Raw genomic sequence first — 24,045 nt, 5'->3', positions numbered from 1 at the left:
CTAAAAAAGGGTTCTCTTTTGGGGACAGCCGCAGAACCCTTTTGAAACCCTTTTCAAAGAGTGTTTGATCTCTTATTGATGTTACTTGTTAAATTCACTTCAGTCAGTGTGATGATGAAGGGGAGGAGACGGGTTAAAGAAGGATTTTAAGCCTTGAGACAATTGAGACATGGATTGTGTGTATGTGCCATTCAGATGGTGAATGGGGAAGACAAAATATTTAAGTGCCTTTGAACGGGGTATGGTAGTAGGTGCCAGGCGCACTGGATTTGTCAAGAACTGCAACATTGCTGAGTTTTTCATGCTCAACAGTTTCCTGTGAGTATATTAAAAATGGTCCACCACCTAAAGGTCAACCAACCAACTTGACACAACTGTGGGAAGCATTGGAGTCAACATGGGCAGCATCCCTGAAGAACACTTTCGACACCTTGTAGAGTCCATGCTCCGATGAATTGAGGCTGTTCTGAGGGCAAAAAGGGGGACAACTTAATATTAGGAAGGTGTCCCTAATGTTTTATACACTCAGTGTATGTCTGTTTTACTCTGTTTATATTGCCTTGTCTCTGTGTACGTACGACTATAAAGGATTTATAAATTACAATGGAATTCTGAACGAGGTGTAACTAACAAAAATGATTTAATCTCAAACAACAATATTTAACCTATAGCATCATAGAGAGCCATAACCTTTGACCCTGTGCAGGCAAGTTCTACAACATCGGGGACCAGACTGGTCATGGGGAGGACCACTGCCAGTTTGTAGATTCTTTCCTGGACGGACGAACAGGCAGCCAGGTACTGGCCGACCAGTTACCCAGCCGATCAGGTAGAGTACCATCAACTGGGACCCATTAGAAAGATCAGTGGGAGAGAACCACTTGTACAGGTGTCCATGACCATGATTTCTTGTTCACTTTTCAATGACTACTAAAGATTTCTGTTTCAGGGTTAACTATGGGAAACAATGATCTCTAGACTATATAAAAAGACCATTCACATTCCAAACCATTTTTAAAAGAAAGGTTCTCATTATGCCTTTCTCTCATGCTCAGGTTTCTACCGGGCTATGCGTCAGGAACCAGTCAACTTCGGCCAGATCGGAGGGAACTCACATTCCACCTATGTCGGCTGGTACGAGTGCGGAACACCCATACCTGGGAAATGGTAAGACCCCTCCACCAAGGAGGTGGCCAGGAAGATGCCTGACTGAAAGAGGGATTATTTTACCAGGCTGAAAGGAGGACTGAGGAGGCCTGAGGGGAGGTGGGCTTCTCTGTTACCATGGAGATGCGCCTTTCTGACTGTCTATTTGTCAGATGGCAACAGCCCACATTCCATTGTATAAAAGTGTACAGGACCATGCTTTGTCACGAACTCTGTTAGGCACATTTTTCATATCTCCTTAAATCTAATCTCACTATTTATCAAACACGACAACATGAGAAAATACTCAAAACCTGTAAACATGGAAGAGAAGTAGTTAAAGGTTTTTCAGAGTGCTTCATTAAATATGAACACCGGAAACTGTTGGGAAGCTGGCTCCCTAAAAATGTAACGTGTATGGTTTTATTTATCAGCAGTTGTTATTCATGTACCTTGTGGTTTCTATTGGCCAGTCTGCTACAAAAGCATTCGTTTTCACTCATACGGATACTGTCTATACTCAATACCTTTCTTGATTGGTCCTGTGGGATTAACAGTTGCGGTTTGCACAATATGAAAGTATTAAATATATGTATATGATGTGAAAGAACAATATTTCTGAACTACTATTAAGTCTCAGCATTAAGTTTACAAAGCAAGGCGGTTCCACGAGTGTGTTAATCACTTGGAAAAACACCTGAATGGGTTCTTTAGCCAATGAATGTCCAAATATTAAGTAGAGATAAAATCATCAGATACTGGGATTCACTCAGTTGGAATGAACAGCATAAGGATATGCTTTGTTGTTCTTTCGTCTTCAATTTTCTAACTTCAACTCATCTCAATTTGCAGAATGATTGCCAGGTATCCGTTATGTGGATGTGGTCCTAAGCTCATTGCAAGTGACCACAATTGTCCACCTCTGGGGCGTGTTCAGTGGGGTGCAACATGGCAGAATGTTCAGATGTAATGTATTGGGTTTGTAGGATGATGAATTGTGTCAGTTCTATACGTTACATTTCTACCTACAACATTCAGAACATTTCCCCTCACTGACAAAACCCTTTGTTTTTAGCCTTGGAATGTTTTGCTACAGTTTTGTTCGTCTGAGTTTAAATATTATATAACATGTACATAAAGGCTTCTTTTAGTATGGAAACAACCAAAGAAATATTACATTTAGTACAGTTGCTCGCAAATGGCTGCAGTTGTATTTTCAACCCACATTTTGTGGGAAAAGTGTTTATAGATTGTTTCAGATATGTACAACCATTTCTGTTTCTGTTTTCAACAATAAATCCTTAAGTATGGTCCTTTTTTTACTACTTATACGACTCAAATTGGTTGTAAATGCATTGTGCACATCTGAAAGTGTGTTCATATGTCACACACACACACACACAAATCATCAACACATGCCACGTTTCACTTGTTTGGCCATTAGTTGACTGCAGACAGGCAGAGCTGAGGGACCTACCACACACTCCCTCACCACACGTCCCAGCCAACCACAACGCCCGATTAGGAAAACAAACATCAACAGCAGCATTACCACACTTTTCCAAATCCAAAATCCAAATCTGGTGGGATACGAAAGGCTCTCGGAAGCCAAGCTCAACACGGAGCCGTAAACTCACAAACCACAGTGTGAGGGAAGGAGGGATAGAGAGTGAGGGAGAGAAAGAGTGAGGGAGAGAAAGAATCAAAACAGTGACAGACTTCAAGGTTTCAAAGCCTTTATTAGGTTTAGAGAAAATGTTTCAGTTTAAACAAACTAAATGACACTTCAAGGTGGAAAATCTGACTGATATATTATTACAAACCAGTGAGGGAAAAAAATGTATGAGAGAGAGAGCGATAAACCATAAGGAGGTGATCTAAGAGGCTAAACATGGTAGGACCCTTCTGGAAGGTCAAAACTACGCCTCCCATATTGTACTCAACCGAGAGGCAGATTCCATGACACGTCTTAATATCAACATGGCGGTGATGAAAACAAGTTGTAAAAAAGGGGATGAACACCATTTTGAACACTAGCATCGGTTGACACTCTATATCCTCAAAAGATCAGTTAAATGCCAAACGAATCAACATCATCTGTTGACCAGCGTATACAGGTGCATTTACAGCTGTCAGACTAGCAAAACAAGTCTGATGATGATAATGATAGACAGCTTTCATATTCCAGCCTGTTTTGTTCTCCCAGCTGATTGTGCTTACAGACTAGACTGACTACATGTTCACCAGTGTTGAGCACAATTTGAACTGAAGGCAGTCAATTTGAAATTAAAACATTTTGAAATAAATACCTTCGACTTCTCAGTTTATTGAAAAGTCATTGAAAATGCTTTGAATTGTACATTAGGAGTTTTCTTCCTGAATTGACTGCCTTCAATTCAAATTGAGCCCACCCTGATGACAGACACATGGGGGGGAGAGTGTGGGTAGGAAACATTGAATTTCAAATAACAGGGCAATAACACATGGGTGTAACATGGGTTTGTGTGTGTGTTGGTGGGGTCGAGACAGAGCACAGACGATCAGATGGGGGGGGGGGGGGGGTTGTAGTTTGTTTTGGATATGGACTCATCAGTGACTGAGGACTGACAGAAGGACGGATGGACAGATTAGCAGACTATGTTTACCAAACCCAGGCCAAACAGAGCCAGCCAGGACACAAAGGGTAGGGGTGGGTGTGTGTGGATAACGTTTTTCATTCCTTCTCTTTTACCGGTACCCAGGGCCAGGCTGGGCATAGCCCGAGCCGAAGGGGGGCCGGTTGCGGGCATAGGGGTTGGATGCCCCAGGAGGGGGGGTAACGTTGCTACCGGGGGGAGGAGTGTAGCTGGGACGGGCCTGGTAACCCTGGCCAGACTGGGAGGTGGGGGGTAGGCTGTAGTTGGCAGGCTGGTTGGCCTGGGAGGTGTAGTTTTGGGGAGGGAAGGCCCCTGGGGGGTACTGCTGGGGCCCCTGGGGTGGAGCGGCCTGCTGTTGGCCTCCCTGGAAGCCGGGGGCTGGGCCCTGGCTGGGTGCGGGGCCCTGGGAGTTGGGGGCAGGGTAGTTCTGGAACTGCTGTTGTTGAGGCTGAGAGGTGCCGGGCTGGGGGGTGCATCCTGCTGAGTGAGAGAGAGAAGTACAGTATAACTTTTGATTGTAATCCATTTCACATTCATAGAATCATTCCTGTGAAAGTCTGGGCCATTTTTATAAGATCAGCCTGTCCTTCTTGGACCTTTTCTGAGGGAAAGTGTCACTGTCTTACCCGGGTACTGCATGCCATACTGCTGCTGCGGTGCTGGCTGCTGGGGAGGGTATCCACCTGGAGACTGGTACATCTGACCTGGAGAAGAGAGAGCTGGAGGACATCAGTATGACTGCTGGGGAAGACAGGCACACACCTGGGTGTCTGGATGGAACCAGACAGGAGCATCTTAATGCAAACAGCCCCGAGCACTAAAATAAAACAGGACTGGTTCTTCAAAGCCCTGCGCCTAGACACTCTCTATGGCACATTACAGTCAGCTGAACAGCTCCAAGCTAAACACGCACACACTTTTATTTGGATAGACGTGTTGGGTCAGAGCCGGTGCCATCTGTCTTAACAGGTCTGTCTGTCAGTAGACAAGACACTTCCCTCCCAACTTTAATTAGCCATAACCTCAGTCTACGTGTGTGTGTGTGTGTGTGTGTGTGTGTGTGTGTGTGTGTGTGTCTCTTTCTCGGGTCCATGTCACATTTAATAGTCTAGACTGGAAAGTCGGCTCAATACCATGGACTGAAGAGTGTGGTTAAGAGTGTCTGAAAATAAAAACTAGAAACACAAACGGCACATACACGTAGTGTGCACACAATGTGGACGGGACCGCTGAGCTTCAAAGACCTCAAGACACTGACTGACAAACGTTTTGCCACAGGCAATGAATATTCCATTCTTTTACATTGGTCTGTATTGTTGTGTATGGTTAGATATTATTGCATTGTTGGAGCTAGGAACACAAGCATTTCGCTACACCTGCAGTAACACCTGCTAAATTGATTTGATGGTTGCTTCTACGCAGGTCAAAGCTGATTAACATGAGCTTGTCTGGCACAGCTGCCTGACCGAGACTTTTATCTTTGCTAAAGTTCACAGTTTTTTCATGTGCCAGTTGAAGCAGAGCGTTGATTTTCCACTCAGAGGGCCCGTAACAGAGCCCTATGGAACTCCTTTGTGAGGGAATAGGGACTAGACATAATTCTAAGAAGTTCTGCAGGGACATTTGTGCTAGGCTATCACTAGGCTGATTAAACACTCACTGAAGTGGTAGTTCACTCCAAACACACACATGCAGTGTCTGAAAGATACACAGACAAACACAGATCCAAACAGCTGGGGCACAAATGTGCCAGAATAAAACTGACCCAAAACCTGCAGGGGACAAACTTTCTCAAAGTCAGAGGAAGATCAAAAAAACAAGGGTCTGAGCTGCAGTGGACTGGGGAACTAATGAAGACTGTCTACTACAGACAGACAGGGTGCCACACAGACACATGAAGTGATCTTATGGCAGCAATCTTATACACTCCCAGATCATAACCCAGACCCAGACTGTAGGTCCGTACCTGGGTTGAAATGCTATTTGTTTTTTCTTTCAAATACTTCAGATACATTAAGTACAAATACATTTTGACCCAAGTCTGGACCAGATGAAAGAACCATGTTTCATTCCTCCACCATTGGTGATCTCTCATCGAACATGATTCAAACATTTACAAAAATGTAACTAGGCAAGTCAGTTTAGCGCAAATTCTTATTTACATTGACGGCCTACTGGGGAACAGTGGGTTAACTGCCTTGTTCAGGGGCAGAACGACAGATTTTTACCTTGTCAGCTCGGGGATTCAATTCCCAAGCTGACAAGGTAAAAAGCTGACAAGGCCCAACGCTCTAACCACTAGGCTACCATCTTGCCCCAAATTGTGAAAAGTCTATAGAATGAAACCAGACATACTGCTCTATAGGACTGCATCTATGAAATCAGCTGTAAGCCCACTGTTAACCCCTGTAATGTGAGCACCATGGTGCTCGAGTGAGAATCACAAAGTGTGTGTGTGAATGTGTGTGTGTGTGTTCGCGAGCATGTAGGTGCTGACTTTCTCTCCGTCTTGGTTTCCTGTCTGCTATCCATCATGTGTGTTATGTAATCCGATAGAGGGATGGATGGAACTGCCGTCAGGCCTCATTGGCCAGAAGAATTCATCTCTGATCAGTAAATGTAAGTCCCAGAGGACAGAGAAATCACTGCGGCTCTATGGAGAGACCGGCTGCCTGCACATCCCTTCAGCTGAACACAAAACAGAGCTGGAAAAATTATCTGGAATGTTATTGCTTCACTGTAGTTCTCAAGCCTATTAGGGATGTTTTCAGAAAGGAAACAAGATAATATGGGTAGTATTACATTTACGTCAGTTATTTAGCAGATGCTCTTATCAGTTAGTGCATTCACCTTAAGATAGCTAGGTGGAACAACCACATATCATAGTCATAGTAAGTACATTTCCCTCAATAAAGCAGGTATCAGCGAAGTCAGAGCCAGTAGTGTGGGGGGGGGGGTCAAGTGCGAGTGTTAGTTCACAAAAGTCGATTTCTTTGTGTGTGTGGGGGGCTGAGGAGGTTGTGTGAGAGGGTACTGTGGGATTATTTAAGATACTCCTTGAAGAGGCAGAGTTTCAAATGGTTTTGAAGATGGGCAGGGAGTTTGCTGTCCTAGTTTCAGGGTGAAGCTGTTTCCACCATTGGGGTGCCAGGACAGAGAAGAGCTTGGACTGGGCTGAGCGGGAGCTGCTCTCCCATAGCGGTGGGAGTGCCAAGAGGTGGCAGAACGGAGTGCTCAGGTTGGGGTGTAGGGTTTTAACAGAGCCTGAAGGTAGGCAGTTCCTCTCGCTGCTCCGAAGGCAAGTACCATGGTCTTTTGTGGATGCAAGCTTCAACTGGAAGCCAGTGGAGTGTGGGGAGGAGTGGTGTGACATGGGAGAACTTGGGAAGGTTGAACACCAGGTGGGTTGCAGTGTTCTGGATAAGGTGCAGGGGTTTGATGGCACAAGCGGGGAGCCCAGCCAACAGCGAGTTGCAGTAGTCCAGATGGGAGATGACAAGTGCCAGCTCCGCTTTATGTGTGAGGTAGGGTTGTACTCTATGGATGTTGTGCACATGAACCTGCAGCGAGTTAAATCAAATAATGTATTTGTCACATGCACCGAATACAACAGGTATAGTGAAATGGTACAGTGAAATACTTACTTATAAGAACTTAACCAACAATGCAGTCAAGAAAAATAAGTGATAAAAGTATTCACTAAAATAATAAAATAAATAAAGAGCAACAATAAAATAACAGTAGTGAGGCTATATACAGGGGGTACCGGTGCAGAGTCAATGTGTGAAGGGCACATGTTAGTCGAGGTAATTGAGGTAACATGTACATGGGGGTGTTGGTGGGGGGGGGGTCAATGCAAATAGTCCAGGTAGCCATTTGATTAGCTGTTCAGGAGTCTTATGGCTTGGGGGTAGAAGCTGTTAAAAACCTTTTGGACCTACACTTAGCACTCCGGTACTGCTTGCCGTGCAGTAGCAGAGAACAGTCTATGACTAGGGTGGCTGGAGTCTGACAAATTTTAGGGCCTTCCTCTGACACCAAGGAACTTGAAGCTCTCAACCTGCTCCACTACAGCCCCGCCGTTGAGAATGGGGGCGTGCTCAGCCCTCCTTTACCTGTAGGCCACGATCACCACTTTTGTCTTGATCACATCGAGGGAGATGTTGTTATCCTGGCATCCACTGCCAGGTCTTTGACCTCCTCCCTATAGGCTGTCTCATCATTGTCAGTGATCAGGCCTACCAATGCTGTGTCGTCAGCAAACTTAATGATGTTGGAGTTGTGCTTGGCCATGCAGTCATGGGTGAATAGGGAGTACAGGAGGGGACTGAGCACGCATCCCTGAGGGGCCCCCGTGTTGTTACCTACCCTTACCATTTAGGGTTGGGCCGTCAGGAAGTCCAGGATCCTGATGCAGAGGAAGGTGTTTAGTCCCAGGGTGCATAGCATAGTGATGAGCTTTGAGAGCACCATGGTGTTGAACACTGAGCTGTAGTCAATGAACAGCATTCTCACGTGGGTATTCCTTTTGTCCAGGTGAGAAAGGGCAGTGTGGAGTGCAATAGTGATTGCATCATTTGTGGATCTGTTGGGGCGGTATGCAATTGGAGTGGGTCTAGGGTTTCTGGGATAATGGTGTTGATGTGAGCCATAACCAGCCTTTCAAAGCACTTCATGGCTACAGACGTGAGTGCTTGGGGTCAGTAGTCATTTAGGCAGGTTACCTTTGTGTTCTTGGGAACAGGGACATGGTGGTCTACTTGAAACAAGTAGGTATTACAGACTCGGTCAGGGACAGGTTGAAAATGTCAATGAAGACACTTGCCAGATGGTCAGCGCATGATCGGAATACACGTCCTATTGCCTTGTGAATGGTGACCTGTTTAAAAAGGTCTTACATCGGCTATGGAGAGCGTGATCACACAGTCATCCATCCGGAACAGCTGGTGCACTCATGCATGCTTCAGTGTTGCTTACCTCGAAGAAACCATATAAGTAATTTAGCTCGTCTGGTAGGCTCGTGTCACTGGGCAGCTCGCGGCTGTGCTTCCCTTTGTAGTCTGTAATAGTTTGCAAGCCCTGCCACACCCGACGAGCGTCTGAATTGTACTACACCGGCTCCATCTTAGTCCTGTATTGATGCTTTGCCTGTTTGATAGTTTGTCGGAGGGCATAGTGGGATTTCTTATAAGCGTCCAGGTTAGATTCCTGCTCCTTGAAAGCGGCAGCTCTACCCTTTAGCTCAGTGCGGATGTTGCCTGTAATCAATGGCTTCTGGTTGGGGTATGTGCGTACGGTCACTGTGGGGACGATGTCGTCGATGCACTTATTGAAGCCAGTGACTGATGTGGTGTACTCCTCAATGCCATTGGAAGAATCCCAGAACATATTCCAGTCTGAGATAACAACAGTCATGTAGCTTAGCATCTGCGTCATCTGAGTCACTGCTTTGATGTTTGCAGAGAACGACAGGGTGTTGTCCAGGGTCACGGCAAGGTTCTTTGCACTTTGGGCGAGGGACACCGTGGAGTTGTCAACCGTGATGGAGAGGTATTCCTATTTTTTTATTACATTTTTACTCCACATACAAAACAACTTAGACGCACAAACAATGACTACATCTCTGCCCAGACCAGCATGCTTACACCCTCATCCCTTGTGCCTGTATTATTGTTTGCCACTTGGCCTTAAATTGTATCAATTTGTTTTTCTTGGTCACCCATGCTATTTCAATAAATTATTATATTTTTCCATTGTGTTCATGATGGCGGAATGATTGATTTCCACATTTAGTATACTTTCTTTCAACATCAGTAATGAAAAGAGTATCTTCCAGCCTATATGGTCTCTCACTACACCCCCATATGCCATGTCTTGAAATAAGCAGACAGACGGATTAAAAGTTCACACTGTAATACTTCTGTCAGCAGACTTTCAAGCTGGAGAGGTATTCAATCTGATAAAGCATCAAAGACACCGTCTGTGCAGTGGTGGGTGAACAGGTGTGCTAAAACTCAGACACAAACACAGAACATTCCTTATCTAGGGTTGATCATAATCTGTACAAAACATTAAGAACACCTTCCTAATAGTGAGTTGCACCCCCCCTCCCCTCAGAACAGCCTCAATTTGTCAGGGCATGGACTCTACAAGGTGGCCCATGTTGACTCCAATGATTCCAACAGTTGTGTCAAGTTGGTTGGATGTCCTTTGGGTGGTGGCCCATTCTTGATACACACGGGAAACTGTTGAGTGTAGAAAAGCCAATCAGCGTTGCAGCTCTTGACACAAACCGGTGCGCCTGGCAACTACTACCATAACCCGTTCAAAAGGAACTTAAATCTTTTTTTCTTGCCCATTCACCCTCTGAATGGCACATACACAATCCATGTCTCAATTGTCTCAAGGCATAAAAATCCTTCTTTAACTGGTCTCCTCCCCTTCATCTAGACTGATTGAAGTGGATTTAACACGTGACATCAATAAGAGGTCATAGCTTTCATCTGGATTCACCTGGTCAGTCTAAGTCATGGAAAGAGCAGGTGTTCATAATGTTTTGTCCACTCAGTGTAAACGAGAGACAGCCACTAGAAATCTTCTGCTTATGGATCTTATTAGCGCCATGTTTACGTGTAAACACAAACCAAATGTTGACAGAGAGATGAGAGAGTGATTGGTCCATCTACCCCCAAAGTACATGATCTGTGTCCTTGTTGAGTTTCTGAAGTCGTCCTCTGTGCATAATGTCAAGGCACCACACCCTTAAATCAACGTGTTCATTCCCAACATGTTGGCAGGAGTGCACTGATCCTTTGAGACTATTCCTGGTCAACGATGATCAGTCTTCAATGTATTGTCTTTGTACAGACCCTATGGACACTCCTGAACTAAGGGAACATTTGGGGTCTCTCTCTCTCACCAGAGCGTTGGGATAGGGAAAAACGTGTCCTTGCAGCCTGACTCGGCCGTCTGGCCAACAGCTGCAGCCCAGAGCCTCTCTCCTCCCTGGAAGTCTGGGAGAGAGGGAGGAACGGATGAGCAGAGGGAGGAAAAGATGAGGATGATGAACTCCAGAAGACGACCAGCCAACCACACAGTCAGCGATGTCACACAACCTAGTAACAGCCCGTGACCGTTATATGACCGCACAGTCATTTATGGACAAACTAAAACTAATAACCAGCACAAAGTGCAAGGGTCTGGAATATAAAGAGTACGACTGAGTTGAATAAGTAAGACGTAAGGAAGAATGACTGTAACTTTAGACTCTTAGGGGTGTCTTAGCTCCGTTAAACTCAACCCAAACCCCTTGGAGAAGCCTGAACCCTGCCCGAGCCAAAACCACAGAGCTGGTCTGGGGAAACACGGTCAAACCAACACCATGTGGAACTGCACTCTCTTTGTTCCAAGTGTGGTTTGGAGGCCCTGGTATGGCTCCTCTGTGTTCAAGCCACAGCTCAACGAGCGTACCGTGCGTGTGCGTGTACCAGCTGTGGTTTGGCTCCTGTGGTGGGGTTTTGTCTGTGAGCTGGTTATGGGTCTCTCTGGGTGAAAACAGAGACGTCTCCAGGGATGGAGGCGGCTACGGAGAGCCAGAAGAGCCAAAACCCGTGCCCGCCAATGAAAAAACATCCCATCCAAAATAATGAGGTAGCTTAATAATAAGACTGACTCACAACATGTTCCTCTGTCCCCTCCCTTCCTGTGTGTCTGTGTCATATACTGAGATGCCAAAAACTAGAGCACACCTCGTTATCTGGTAAGAGAGTTACTTTCGATCTCTGTTCATTCCAGATCACAACCATTATGGGAATACTCAGCGGGTCCTAGAGGAAAAGCTGTGTTCATTCCAGATCACAACCATTATGGGAATACTCAGCGGGCCCTAGAGGAAAAGCTGTGTTCATTCCAGATCACAACCATTATGGGAATACTCAGCGGGTCCTAGAGGAAAAGCTGTGTTCATTCCAGATCACAACCATTATGGGAATACTCAGCGGGTCCTAGAGGAAAAGCTGTGTTCATTCCAGATCACAACCATTATGGGAATACTCAGCGGGTCCTAGAGGAAAAGCTGTGTTCATTCCAGATCACAACCATTATGGGAATACTCAGCGGGTCCTAGAGGAAAAGCTGTGTTCATTCCAGATCACAACCATTATGGGAATACTCAGCGGGTCCTAGAGGAAAAGCTGTGTTCATTCCAGATCACAACCATTATGGGAATACTCAGCGGGTCCTATAGTTGAAGCTCTGTGTTCTTCCTCAATTTACACACAATACCCCAGAAATGACTAAGCAAAAACAGATTTGGATTTTTTGGGAAATTTATAAAGATAATAAAAACTGAAAAATGACATTTACATAAGTACTCAGACCCTTAGTACTTTGTTGAAGCACGTTTGGCAGCGATTACAACCTTGAGTCATCTTGGGTATGACGCTACAAGCTTGGCACACCTGTATTTAGGGGAGTTTCTCCCATTCTTCTTTGTCAGGTTGGATGGGGAGCGTTGCACAGCTATTTTCAGGTCTCTCTGGAGATGTTCAATCGGGTTCAAGTCGGGGCTCTGCCTGGGCCACTCAAGGACATTCAGAGACTTGTCCCGAAGCCACTCCTGCGTTGTCTTGGCTGTGTGCTTAGGGTCGTTGTCCTGTTGGAAGGTGAACCTTTGCCCCAGTCTGAGGTCGAGAGCAGGTATTCATGAAGTATCTCTGTACTACTTACTAGTCTCCCAGTCCCTGCCGCTGAAAAATATCCCCACAGCATGATGCTGCCACCACCATGATTCACCACAGGGATGGCGCCAGGTTTCCTCCAGACATGACGCGTGGCATTCAGGCCAACAAGTTCAATCTTGGTTTAATCAGACAAGAGAATCTTGTTTCTCATCGTCCGAGAGTCTTTACGTCCCTTTTGGCAAACTCCAGCAGGCTGTCATGTGTCTTTTACTCAAAGCAAATCAAATTTTATTTGATCACACGTGCCAAATACAACAGGTGTAGACCTTACTGTGAAATGCTTAGTTACAAGCCCTTAACTCTATTTATTGAACTGCTTTGTTGGTTAAGAAAATATTTACTAAATAAACTAAAGTAAAAAAAATTAAATAAAAAAGCTACTCAGGAGTGGCTTCCATCTGGCCAAACTACCATAAAGGCCTGATTGGTGGAGTGCTGCAGAGATGGTTGTCCTTAGAGGAACTCTGGACCTATGTTAGAGTGACCATCGGGTTCTTGGTCACCTCCCTGACCAAGGCCCTTCTCCCCAAATGGCTCAGTTTGGCCGGGCGGCCAGCTCGAGGAAGAGTTTTGGTGAACTCAGCAAAAATAGAAACGTCCCTTTTTCAGGACCCTATCTTTCGAAGAATTCATAAAAATCCAAATAACTTCATAGATCTTTATTGTAAATAATTTAAACACCGTGTCCCATGCTTGTTCAATGAACCATAAATAATAAATGAACATGCACCTGTGGAACGGTCGTTAAGACACTAACAGCTTGCAGACGGTAGGCAATTAAGGTCAGTTCTAAAAACTTAGGACACTAAGGAGGCATTTCTACTGACTGAAAAACACCAAAATAAAGATACCCAGGGTCCCTGCTCATCTGCGTGAACGTGCATTAGGCATGCTGCAAGGAGGCAAGAGTATTGCAGATGTGGTCAGGGCAAAAAATTGCAATGTCCGTACTGTGAGACACCTAAGACAGTGTTACAGGGAGACAGAACGGACAACTAATCGTCCTCACAGTGGCAGACCACGTCTACACCACCTGCACAGGATCGGTACACCCGAACATCACACCTGCATGGGTCAGGTACAGGATGGCAACTGCCCGAGTTACACCAGGAATGCACAATCCCTCCATTAGTGCTCAGACTCTCAGCCTATTGCGGACAGAGGCTGGACTGAGGGCTTGTAGGCCTGTTGTAAGGCAGGTCTTCACCAGACATCACCGGCAACAATGTCGCCTATGGGCACAAAGACACCGTCGCTGGACCAGACAGAACTTGCAAAAAGTGCACGTCGCTGACGAGTCTGGGTTTTGTCTCACCAGGGGTGATAGTTGGAGTTGCGTTTAATCGTCAAAGGAATGAGTGTTACACCGAGGCCTGTACTCTGGAGTGGGATCGATTTGGAGGTGGAGGGTCCGTCATGGTCTGGAAGGGTGTGTCACAGCATCATCGGACTGAGCTTGTTGTCATTGCAGGCAATCTCAAAGCTGTGCGTTACAGGGAAGACATCCTCCTCCCTCATGTGGTACCCTTCCTGCAGACTCATCCTGACATGACCCTCCAGCATGACAATGCCACCAGCCATACTGCTCGTTCTGTGCGTGAATTACTGCAAGACAGGAATGTCAGTGTTCTGCCATGGCCAGCGAAGAGTCCGGATCTCAATCCCATTGAGCATGTCTGGGACCTGTTGGATCAGAGGTTGAGGGCTAGGGACATTCCCCCACAGAAATATCCGGGAACTTGCAGGTGCCTTGGTGGAAGAGTGGGGTAACATCTCACAGCAAGAACTGGCAAATCTGGTGCAGTCCATGAGGAGGAGATGCACTGCAGTACCTAATGCAGCTGGGGGCCACACCAGATACTGACTGTTACTTTTGATTTTGACCCCCCCTTTGTTCAGGGACACATTATTCAATTTTTGTTAGTCACATGTCTGTGGAACATGGTCAGTTTATGTCTCATACAAATATTTACAAATGTTAAGTTTGCTGAAAATAAATGCAGTTGACAGTGAGAGGACGTTTCTATTTTTGCTGAATTTAGTTCCAAACTTCTTCCATTTAAGAATTATGGAGGCCACTGAGTTCTTGGGGACCTTGAAAGCTGCAGACATTTTTGGTACTGTTCCCCAGATCTCAAATCAAAATCAAATTGTATGTCACATATGCCAAATACAACAGGTGTAGACCTTACCGTGAAATGCTTCCTTATAAGCCCATAACTCTATTTCGATTGTTGGTTAAGAAAATATTTACTAAATAAACAAAAGTAAAAATGTAATAAAAACAAAATAACAATATGGTCAGATTGCCATACCAGGCGGTGATGCAACCGGTCTGGATGCTCTTGATAGTGCATCTGTAGAACTTTTTGAGGATCTGGAGACCCATGCAAAATCTAAATCGGTCTCCTGAGGGGAAAAAGGTGTTATCGTGCCCTCTTCACGACTGTCTTGGTGTGTTTGAACTACGATAAGAATTTGAAACTCTCGACCCACTCAACTACAGTGCCGTAAATGAGAATGGGAGCGTGTTTGGCCCTCCTTTTCCTGCAGTCCACGATGATCTCCTTTGTCTTGCTCACGTAGAGTGAGAGGTTGTTGTCCTGGCACCACACCACCCAAGTCTCGGACTTCCTCCCTATAGGCTGTCTCATCGTTGTCGGTGATCAGGCCTACCACTGTTGTGTCATCAGCACTTAACTTGTCAATAGGGGGGCGCTGTTTTCACTTTGGAAAAAATCGTGCCCAAATTAAACGGCCTCGTACTCTGTTCTAGATCATACAATATGCATATTATTATTACTATTGGATAGAAAACACTCATAAGTTTCTAAAACTGTTTGAATTATATATGTGAGTAAAACAGAACTCATTTGGCAGCAAACTTCCTTACAGGTAATGAAAAATCTTAAAACGAGGCTCTGTTTCAGGGCCTGCCTATTCAACTGGCTTTTATTTATCGATATGTATGCCCTTCATACGCCTTCCACTAGATGTCAACAGGCAGTGGAAGGTTGAATGGGGTGTCTAGCTTGATCTGAGGCCGAATAAGAGCTTTTGGAGTGGCAGGTCCGGTATTTTGTTTGTTGTCGACGGCGCGCGGGGGACCTCGACATTGTCTTCTGAAGAGCGTTCGGTATACACGGCGAATTGCTCCGGCTCTGATTTTATTTGATACATATGAGAAAAACATCATAAAGTAGGATTTTTCAACCGAGTTTTATCAGTTTATTCAACGTTTATTGGGACTTTTGGAATTTTCCGTTCTTTGCGCCAAGAGAAGATGAGCATGTTCACGCCACATGGCTAGCCAAGGTTGCTAATTCGACAGAAGAAATGGACATTCTAAAACCAAACAACGCTTTATTCTGTACCAAGGACTCCTTGCACAACATTCTGATGGAAGCTCAGCAAAAGTAAGACACAATTTATGATGTTATTTCGTATTTCTGTGGAATATGTTCACTCCAACAGGGGGTAGAATATGTGAGCGCTCTCACACAATAATGCTTTTTGTATGTTGTAGTAAAGTTATTTTTAAAAATCTAACACAGCGGTTGCATTAAGAACCAGTGCATCTTTAATTTGCTGTACAACATGTATTTTTTAGTAAAGTTTATGATGAGTTCTTTGATTAGATGACTGTCCAAAATATCTCCGGAGATTTGTGAATTGTTGCTACATATTCACAATGTATAACCACGATTTGCAGCTCTAAATATGCACATTTTCGAACAAAACATAAATGTATTGTATAACATGATGTTAAGACTGTCATCTGATGAAGTTGTCCAAAGGTTAGTGATTCATTTTATCTATATTGCTGTTTTTGTGAAATCTATGCTGGCGGTGGATAAATAGCTTTGTGTGTTTGGCTATTGTGATGAGCTAATATAATTCTATATTGTGTTTTCGCTGTAAAACACTTTAAAAAAAAAACTGAAATATTGGCTGGATTCACAAGATGTTTATCTTTCATTTGCTGTACACCATGTATTTTTCATAAATGTTTTATGATGAGTATTTATGTATTTCACGTTGCTCTCTAATTATTCCTGCTGCTTTGGTGCTATTTGTGATGGTGGCTACAATGTAAAACGAGGATTTGTAGCTATAAATATGCACATTTTCGAACAAAACCTAAATGTATTGTATAACATGATGTTAAAAGACTCATCTGATGAAGTTGTTCTAGGTTAGTGATTAATTTTCTCTCTATTTGTGGGTTTTGTGAAGGCTACCTATGCGGTGGAAACATGGTGAAAATATGCGGTTGTGTGTTTGGCTATTGTGGTTAGCTAATATAAATACATATTGTGTTTGCTGTAAAACATTTTAAAAATGGGAAATGATGGCTGGATTCACAAGATGTTTATCTTTCATTTGCTGTATTGGACTTGTAATTTCATGAAATTATATGATATCCCTGTCCCGTTAGGCTAGGCTATGCTAGTCAGCTTTTTTGATGAGGATACTCCCGGATGGGTATGAAGTAAAGGTTAATGGTATTGCAGTTGAGCCTGGCCACGCAATCGTGGGTGAACATGAGGGGCCAAAGCACACACCCATGGGGCCCCTGTTTTGAAGATCAGCGTGGCAGATGTGTTGTTGCCTACCCATACGACCTGGGAGCAGCCCGTCAGGAAGTCCAGGATCCAGTTGCAAAGAGAGATGTTTAGTGCCAGGGTCCTTAGCTCAGTGATAAGCTTTGTGGGCACTATGGTGTTGAACAAGGAGCTGTAGTAAATGAACAGCATTCTTCCATAGGTGTTCCTTTAGTCCAGGTGGGAAAGGACAGCGTGGATTGAGATTGCGTCATCTGTGGATCTGATGGGGCAGTATGCAAATTGGAGTGGGTCTAGGGTTTTGGCGATGATGGTGTTGATGTGAGCCATGAACAGTATTTCAAAGAACTTCATGGCTACCGACGTGAGTGCTACGGGAGGTAGTCAATTAGGTCTACTTGAAGCACGTAAGTATTACAGATTCCGTCAGGGACAGGTTGAAAATGGTCAGTGAAGACACTTGCCAGTTGATCAGTGCATGATCGGAGTACACGTGCTGGTAACCCGTCTGGCCCCACGGCCTTGTGAATGTTGACCTGTTTAAAGGTCTTGCTCACATAGGTTATTGAGAGTGTGATCACAGTCGTCTGGAACAGCTGGTGCCCTCATGCATGCTTCAGTGTTGCATGCCTCGAAGCAAGCATAAAAAGGCATTTAGCTCATCTGGTAGGCTTGCGTCACTGGGCAGCTCGTGGCTGGGTTTCACTTTGTAGTCTGTAATAGTTTGCAAGACCTGCCACATCCAACGAGCGTCAGAGTCGGTGTAGTAGGATTCCATATTAGTCCATATTAGTCCTGGCTACGTCCCTTCCGTCTTCAAGAGAGCGAGAGTTGCACCCCTTCTGAAAAAACCTACACTCGATCCCTCGGATGTCAACAACTACAGACCAGTATCCCTTCTTTCTTTTCTCTCCAAAACTCTTGAACGTGCCGTCCTTGGCCAGCTCTCCTGCTATCTCTCTCAGAATGACCTTCTTGATCCAAATCAGTCAGGTTTCAAGACTAGTCACTCAACTGAGACTGCTCTTCTCTGTATCACGGAGGCGCTCCGCACTGCTAAAGCTAACTCTCCTCTGATCCTTCTAGACCTATCGGCTGCCTTCGATACTGTGAACCATCAGATCTTCCTCTCCACCCTCTTCGAGTTGGGCATCTCCGGCGCGGCCCACGCTTGGATTGCGTCCTACCTGACAGGTCGCTCCTACCAGGTGGCGTGGCGAGAATCTGTCTCCTCACCACGCGCTCTCACCACTGGTGTCCCCCAGGGCTCTGTTCTAGGCCCTCTCCTATTCTCGCTATACACCAAGTCACTTGGCTCTGTCATAACCTCACATGGTCTCTCCTATCATTGCTATGCAGACGACACACAATTAATCTTCTCCTTTCCCCCTTCTGATGACCAGGTGACGAATCGCATCTCTGCATGTCTGGCAGACATATCAGTGTGGATGACGGATCACCACCTCAAGCTGAACCTCGGCAAGACGGAGCTGCTCTTCCTCCCGGGGAAGGACTGCCCGTTCCATGATCTCGCCATCACGGTTGACAACTCCATTGTGTCTTCCTCCCAGAGCGCTAAGAACCTTGGCGTGATCCTGGACAACACCCTGTCGTTCTCAACTAACATCAAGGCGGTGGCCCGTTCCTGTAGGTTCATGCTCTACAACATCCGCAGAGTACGACCCTGCCTCACACAGGAAGCGGCGCAGGTCCTAATCCAGGCACTTGTCATCTCCCGTCTGGATTACTGCAACTCGCTGTTGGCTGGGCTCCCTGCCTGTGCCATTAAACCCCTACAACTCATCCAGAACGCCGCAGCCCGTCTGGTGTTCAACCTTCCCAAGTTCTCTCACGTCACTCCCCTCCTCCGCTCTCTCCACTGGCTTCCAGTTGAAGCTCGCATCCGCTACAAGACCATGGTGCTTGCCTACGGAGCTGTGAGGGGAACGGCACCTCAGTACCTTCAGGCTCTGATCAGGCCCTACACCCAAACAAGGGCACTGCGTTCATCCACCTCTGGCCTGCTCGCCTCCCTACCACTGAGGAAGTACAGTTCCCGCTCAGCCCAGTCAAAACTGTTCGCTGCTCTGGCACCCCAATGGTGGAACAAACTCCCTCACGACGCCAGGACAGCGGAGTCAATCACCACCTTCCGGAGACACCTGAAACCCCACCTCTTCAAGGAATACCTAGGATAGGATAAAGCAATCCTTCTGACCCCCCCCCCCCCCCCTTAAAAGATTTAGATGCACTATTGTAAAGTGGCTGTTCCACTGGATGTCATAAGGTGAATGCACCAATTTGTAAGTCGCTCTGGATAAGAGCGTCTGCTAAATGACTTAAATGTAAATGTAAATGTCCTGTACTGACGCTTTGCCTGTTTGATAGTTCGTCTGAGGGCATAGCATGATTTCTTATAAGCGTCCGGATTAGTGTCCCGCTCCTTGAAAGCGGCCGCTCTAGCCTTTAGCTCGGTGCAGATGTTGCGTGTAATCAATGGCTTCTGGTTGGGATATGTAGGTAAAGTCACTGTGGGGACGAAGACGTCAAGGAACTTATTGATTAAGCAGGTGACTGAGGAGGCATACTCCAATGCCATTGGATGAATCCAGGAAGATATTCCAGTCTGTGCTAGCAAAACAGTCCTGTAGCGTAGCATCCACGTCATCTGACCTCCCCCATATTGAGCGAGTCACTGGAACTTCCTGCTTTAGTTTTTGCTTCTAAGCAGTTGTCAGGAGGATAGACTAATGGTCAGATTTGCCAAATGGAGGGCGATGGAGAGCTTTGTATGCATCTCTTGTGTGTAGTAAAGCCGGTCTAGAGTTATTTTTCCTCTGGTTGCACATTTGACATGCTGGTAGAAATGAGGTAAAACAGATTTAAAGTTTGCCTGCATTAAAGCCCCCGGACACTAGAAGCACCGCTTCTGGGTGAGCATTTTCTTGTTCGCTTATGGCCTTACACATCTCATTAAGTGCGATCTTAATGCCAGCAATGGGTTGTGGTGGTAAATAGATGGCTACGAAAAATGGTAGATAGAGTACCTCATCATAAACTGTAGACCACACTACCTCAGGCGAGCAATACCTAGAGACCTCTTTAATATTAGACATTGCGCACCGGCTGTTACTGAAAAATAGACACCACCACCCCTCGTCTTACCAGACGTAACTGTTCTGTCCTGCCGATGCACGGAAAACCCAGCCAACTGTATATTATCCGTGTTGTTCCGCCACGACTCTGTGAAACACAAGATATTACAGTTAAAGTCCCGTTGGCAGGATAGTCTCGAGCAGAGATCATCCAGTTATTTTCCAGTGTTACTCACGTGCCAACAAATTCTCACAAGTCACCCCGATCTCCGGCCTCCTTTATTACTGTCTTTTCTTCACGCGAATATAACAGGGATTTGGGCCTGGTCTCCGAGAAGCAGTATATCCTTCGCATCGGACACATTAAAGGAAAAATCTTCATCCAACTCTAGGTGAGTAAACACTGTTCTGATATCTAGAAGCTCTTTTCAGTCATAAGAGACAGTAGCAGCAGCATTATGTACTGTTACATACAATGTGAAAAAACACAAAAAAAGCAAAGTTGGTTAGGAGCGCGTAAAACGGCAGTCATCCCCCACCGGCGCCATTCTGTCATATGTGCCTCGACCCAATCCTGTCTCGGAGCTCTACGGACAATTCCTTCCACCTCATGGTTTGGTTTTTGCTCTGACATGCACTGTCCACTGTGGGACCTTATATAGACAGGTGTGTGCCTTTCCAAATCATGTCCAAACAATTTAATTTACTACCGGTGGAATCCAATCAAGTTGTAGAAACATCTCAAGGATGATCAATGTAAACGGAATTCATCTGAGCTCAATTTCAAGTCTCATAGCAAAGGGTTTGAATACGTATATAATAAAATAAAATATTTTTGGGGAATTTGCAAACATTTTTGAAAAATCTGTTTTTGCTATGTCATTATGGGGTATTGTGTGTAGATGAGTGGAAAAATGTATTTAATCTATTTTAGAATAAGGCTGTAACGTAACATGTGGGAAAAGGTATGTTCTGAATACTTTCTGAATGCACTGTATGTTACTGATACATCAGCATGCAGATATGCAGAGTTAAACTACTGTACAGAAAACAGGACTGGGGAACTAGCCAATCCAAGTGTAAAATGTAGCCATCCCTGACTAAAATGGAGGCATTAATAAATACCCTACTAAGATGGCAGTTGTGATTTCCATTAGATTTAATTTCCAACAGCATGACACAAACAATTAAGTAGGACAACCAATTCCTCCCGTTTGTGGTTGCCGACAAGTCTGAGCAGTGAAAATCATCTGGATGAAACCATCGTGACACTGACACATTCATAATTTTAACGGAAATAAGAGCAAAAAAACAACATGCCATTGGCTTGGCAGGGGACTGGAACATCGTTCTGTGGTAGGGCCTGGGACAACACTACTTGAGCAAAAGGGCCCAAAGCTGCCACGCCAGAGAGGTGTACCACAACACATCAACTGGATTGAGGTGGGCCTGAGGCACAGGCCTAAGATCAGTTTAAAGCACAAACTGACCTCGGGTCACTGTCATGGGGTGAAGTCACTCTACCATCTTGACAAGACAACAGTTTTTTAGGGATCCCAGTTAACCCCAGATATTTGGAGGTGCTAAACCACCCAATGGCTACACTGGCCCACACTGATAACCTCCCTCCCCACACATTCCTACATATATTCATCCATGCAGAGATATGGTCTGGTGGTAATGGTTACTGTGTGCGTGTTCCTAACCGTCGAGGGCTGCTGGGTGTCCCTGCTGCATCCCTGCGTAGGGGGACTGTGGCTGTAGGGCGGCGGACGAGGATGATGCAATGCTTTCTGGAGTATCTGACCGCTCCACAGACGAAACACCCGGGGGGGCTAGAGAGAGGGAGAAAGAGAGAGGGACAGAGAGAGAGAGAGAGAGAGAGAGAGATGATGATGAGGATAGGCTACCCGTCCTGTTGGGGGAGGACGCAGAGAGCTGTGGGTTGGCAGCGCACTACATTGCTGCCTGCCATAAGTTGAGGGACAGTGTCTGACAGACCAATCAACCTGCACATGTCCTCTATTGTATGTTTATTGTTATTGTTGAATGTATGGTTATTTTGACACTTAGTTATTGTTGTTACTGTTGTCCCGTTGACCATTTTGATTCTCATTTTTATATTGTAAATAAGCTTTGGCAATATGTACATTGTTTCGTCATGCCAATAAAGCAAATTGAATTGAATTGAATTGAATTGAATTGAGAGAGAGAGAGAGGATGATGAGATTACAGAGCATGAGCAGAGAGAGAGAGAGAAATATATAAAACATATATAATTAGAGTTGGATAAATGTAGATAGATTTTTTTTCACAAGGACATACAGGACACCATCCTCTACGGGACACTATCCTCAAAACTCCATACCTAAAACCATGATTTGACAAAATTACCTGAATGGATTCTAACTACCAAGGACAGAAGAAAAAAAACTTAGAGCAAACAAAAACCTGCAGAAGAGACACAGCGGAAACCTGGAAATACCATCCAACACAAAACTGAGTGAACATTACTCAGTATGAACCTACTTTTGGAGCCAAAAAGTAAAAGATTTTTAATAAGCTTTATATAACCAAATTAACTAAGGCTACTAAGCTGCTAGGACAGAACAGACCTGACCTGGCTGCAACTTCAATTAGCACTGAAGTGATGTGTGTGAACACTCGAGGCTAACAATGGCAGCAGTTTCATAGCCTCCCCCACCCAAATGCAAAGGCCGTTGAAGCCCCCTGTGCCATGGCGTATCCCTATGCAGATGTCAAAGTACAGTACCCCTTGGATATTTAAAATAAAACTGCACGGAATAACTACAAAAATAAGCTCCTCAAGGACAATCCAGACACACTATTTGCTGACTGCAGCAAAGAGGGGAACATAAGCAACTTAATTTTCCGCACAGACCATCCCCTGGCATGACACAGTGCTATATTAACACAGACCATCCCCTGGCATGACACAGTGCTATATTAACACAGACCATCCCCTGGCATGACACAGTGCTATATTAACACAGACCATCCCCTGGCATGACACAGTGCTATATTAACACAGACCATCCCCTGGCATGACACAGTGCTATATTAACACAGACCATCCCCTGGCATGACACAGTGCTATATTAACACAGACCATCCCCTGGCATGACACAGTGCTATAAGAGCACACTACCCTTACGTCAAGAGAGAGGGTATTGGCCCAGGATGGAAACTCAGAATATTAGACATTGAGGAAATTGAAACAACCTGTCAACATGTACAAGTCTGGGACAGTAATGGTGCAGGGCATCCTCATGCACTTCCATCCAGCAGGACTTTTACGGGATCAAAGAGAGAACACAGAAGGAAAAGCGCTATCTCTCTGTGACGACTCCCCCATCCTGAGTGAGCCTTATCACATCTCTTCAAACTGTCCTGCAGACGAGGATAATCACCCCTCCTCCCCAGTACTGAACACACTCAGGTCCAACAACTGCACTGCTCCACAATCATTGAGAGGGATAAGTTCACAGAGCTGGAGAGAGACATGGTGGAGGTCAGAGAGCTAGTCCACACAATCCAGACAGAACAAACCCACAAAACAGACCAGCACAACAACAACCCCTCAACAAGACCCGGAGGGCAGAAGGTGGAGATGGACGGCTGTCTGAGAGCTGACTGCGCAACGGACTGAGGTGAGAGAACTTATGTGGGGAGAAATACACATGGCACAGCTAACAGCAGTGAAGGAGGAGAGAGAGAAACACATGGGACAGCTAACAGTACTGAACAAGGAGGTAAGAAAGCTGAGGAGTGACAGAGCCGGACACTCCCCCAGAGAAGCCCACCTCAGACCCGGACCACAACGGGACAGACAACCCAACAG

General features: G+C 45.4%; 2 protein-coding genes across 7 annotated transcripts in view; one reads left to right on the top strand and one right to left on the bottom strand.

Moving 5' to 3' along the window:
• The window catches only part of LOC129820766 (target of Nesh-SH3-like), a 64,571-nt gene extending 62,103 nt beyond the window's left edge, over nucleotides 1-2,468 (top strand). For all 3 annotated transcript variants that reach the window (XM_055877715.1, XM_055877714.1, XM_055877716.1), the window contains 2 exons: nucleotides 707-829; nucleotides 1,056-2,468. In XM_055877715.1, the coding sequence (XP_055733690.1) occupies nucleotides 707-829; nucleotides 1,056-1,171 (239 nt within the window). In that variant the 3' untranslated portion in view covers nucleotides 1,172-2,468. The remainder of the gene's footprint in view (nucleotides 1-706; nucleotides 830-1,055) is intronic.
• Nucleotides 2,469-2,865: 397 nt separating this feature from the next.
• The window catches only part of LOC129820765 (protein TFG-like), a 33,706-nt gene continuing 12,526 nt past the window's right edge, over nucleotides 2,866-24,045 (bottom strand). Inside the window, exons 6-9 of one of the 4 annotated variants that reach the window (XM_055877709.1) lie at nucleotides 21,890-22,018; nucleotides 20,254-20,331; nucleotides 4,409-4,486; nucleotides 2,866-4,262 (exon numbers count right to left, since the gene is read on the bottom strand). In XM_055877709.1, coding sequence (XP_055733684.1) covers nucleotides 3,874-4,262; nucleotides 4,409-4,486; nucleotides 20,254-20,331; nucleotides 21,890-22,018 — 674 coding nt within the window. In that variant the 3' untranslated portion in view covers nucleotides 2,866-3,873. The remainder of the gene's footprint in view (nucleotides 4,263-4,408; nucleotides 4,487-20,253; nucleotides 20,332-21,889; nucleotides 22,019-24,045) is intronic. The other 3 variants (XM_055877710.1, XM_055877711.1, XM_055877712.1) reach the window with 3 other exon arrangements.

This window comes from Salvelinus fontinalis, chromosome 23 (genome assembly GCF_029448725.1).
Source record: "Salvelinus fontinalis isolate EN_2023a chromosome 23, ASM2944872v1, whole genome shotgun sequence".
Taxonomy (NCBI): Eukaryota; Metazoa; Chordata; class Actinopteri; order Salmoniformes; family Salmonidae; genus Salvelinus; species Salvelinus fontinalis.
The sequence above is the reverse complement of the archived record's forward strand: the minus strand, read 5'-3'. Positions and strand labels throughout refer to the sequence as shown.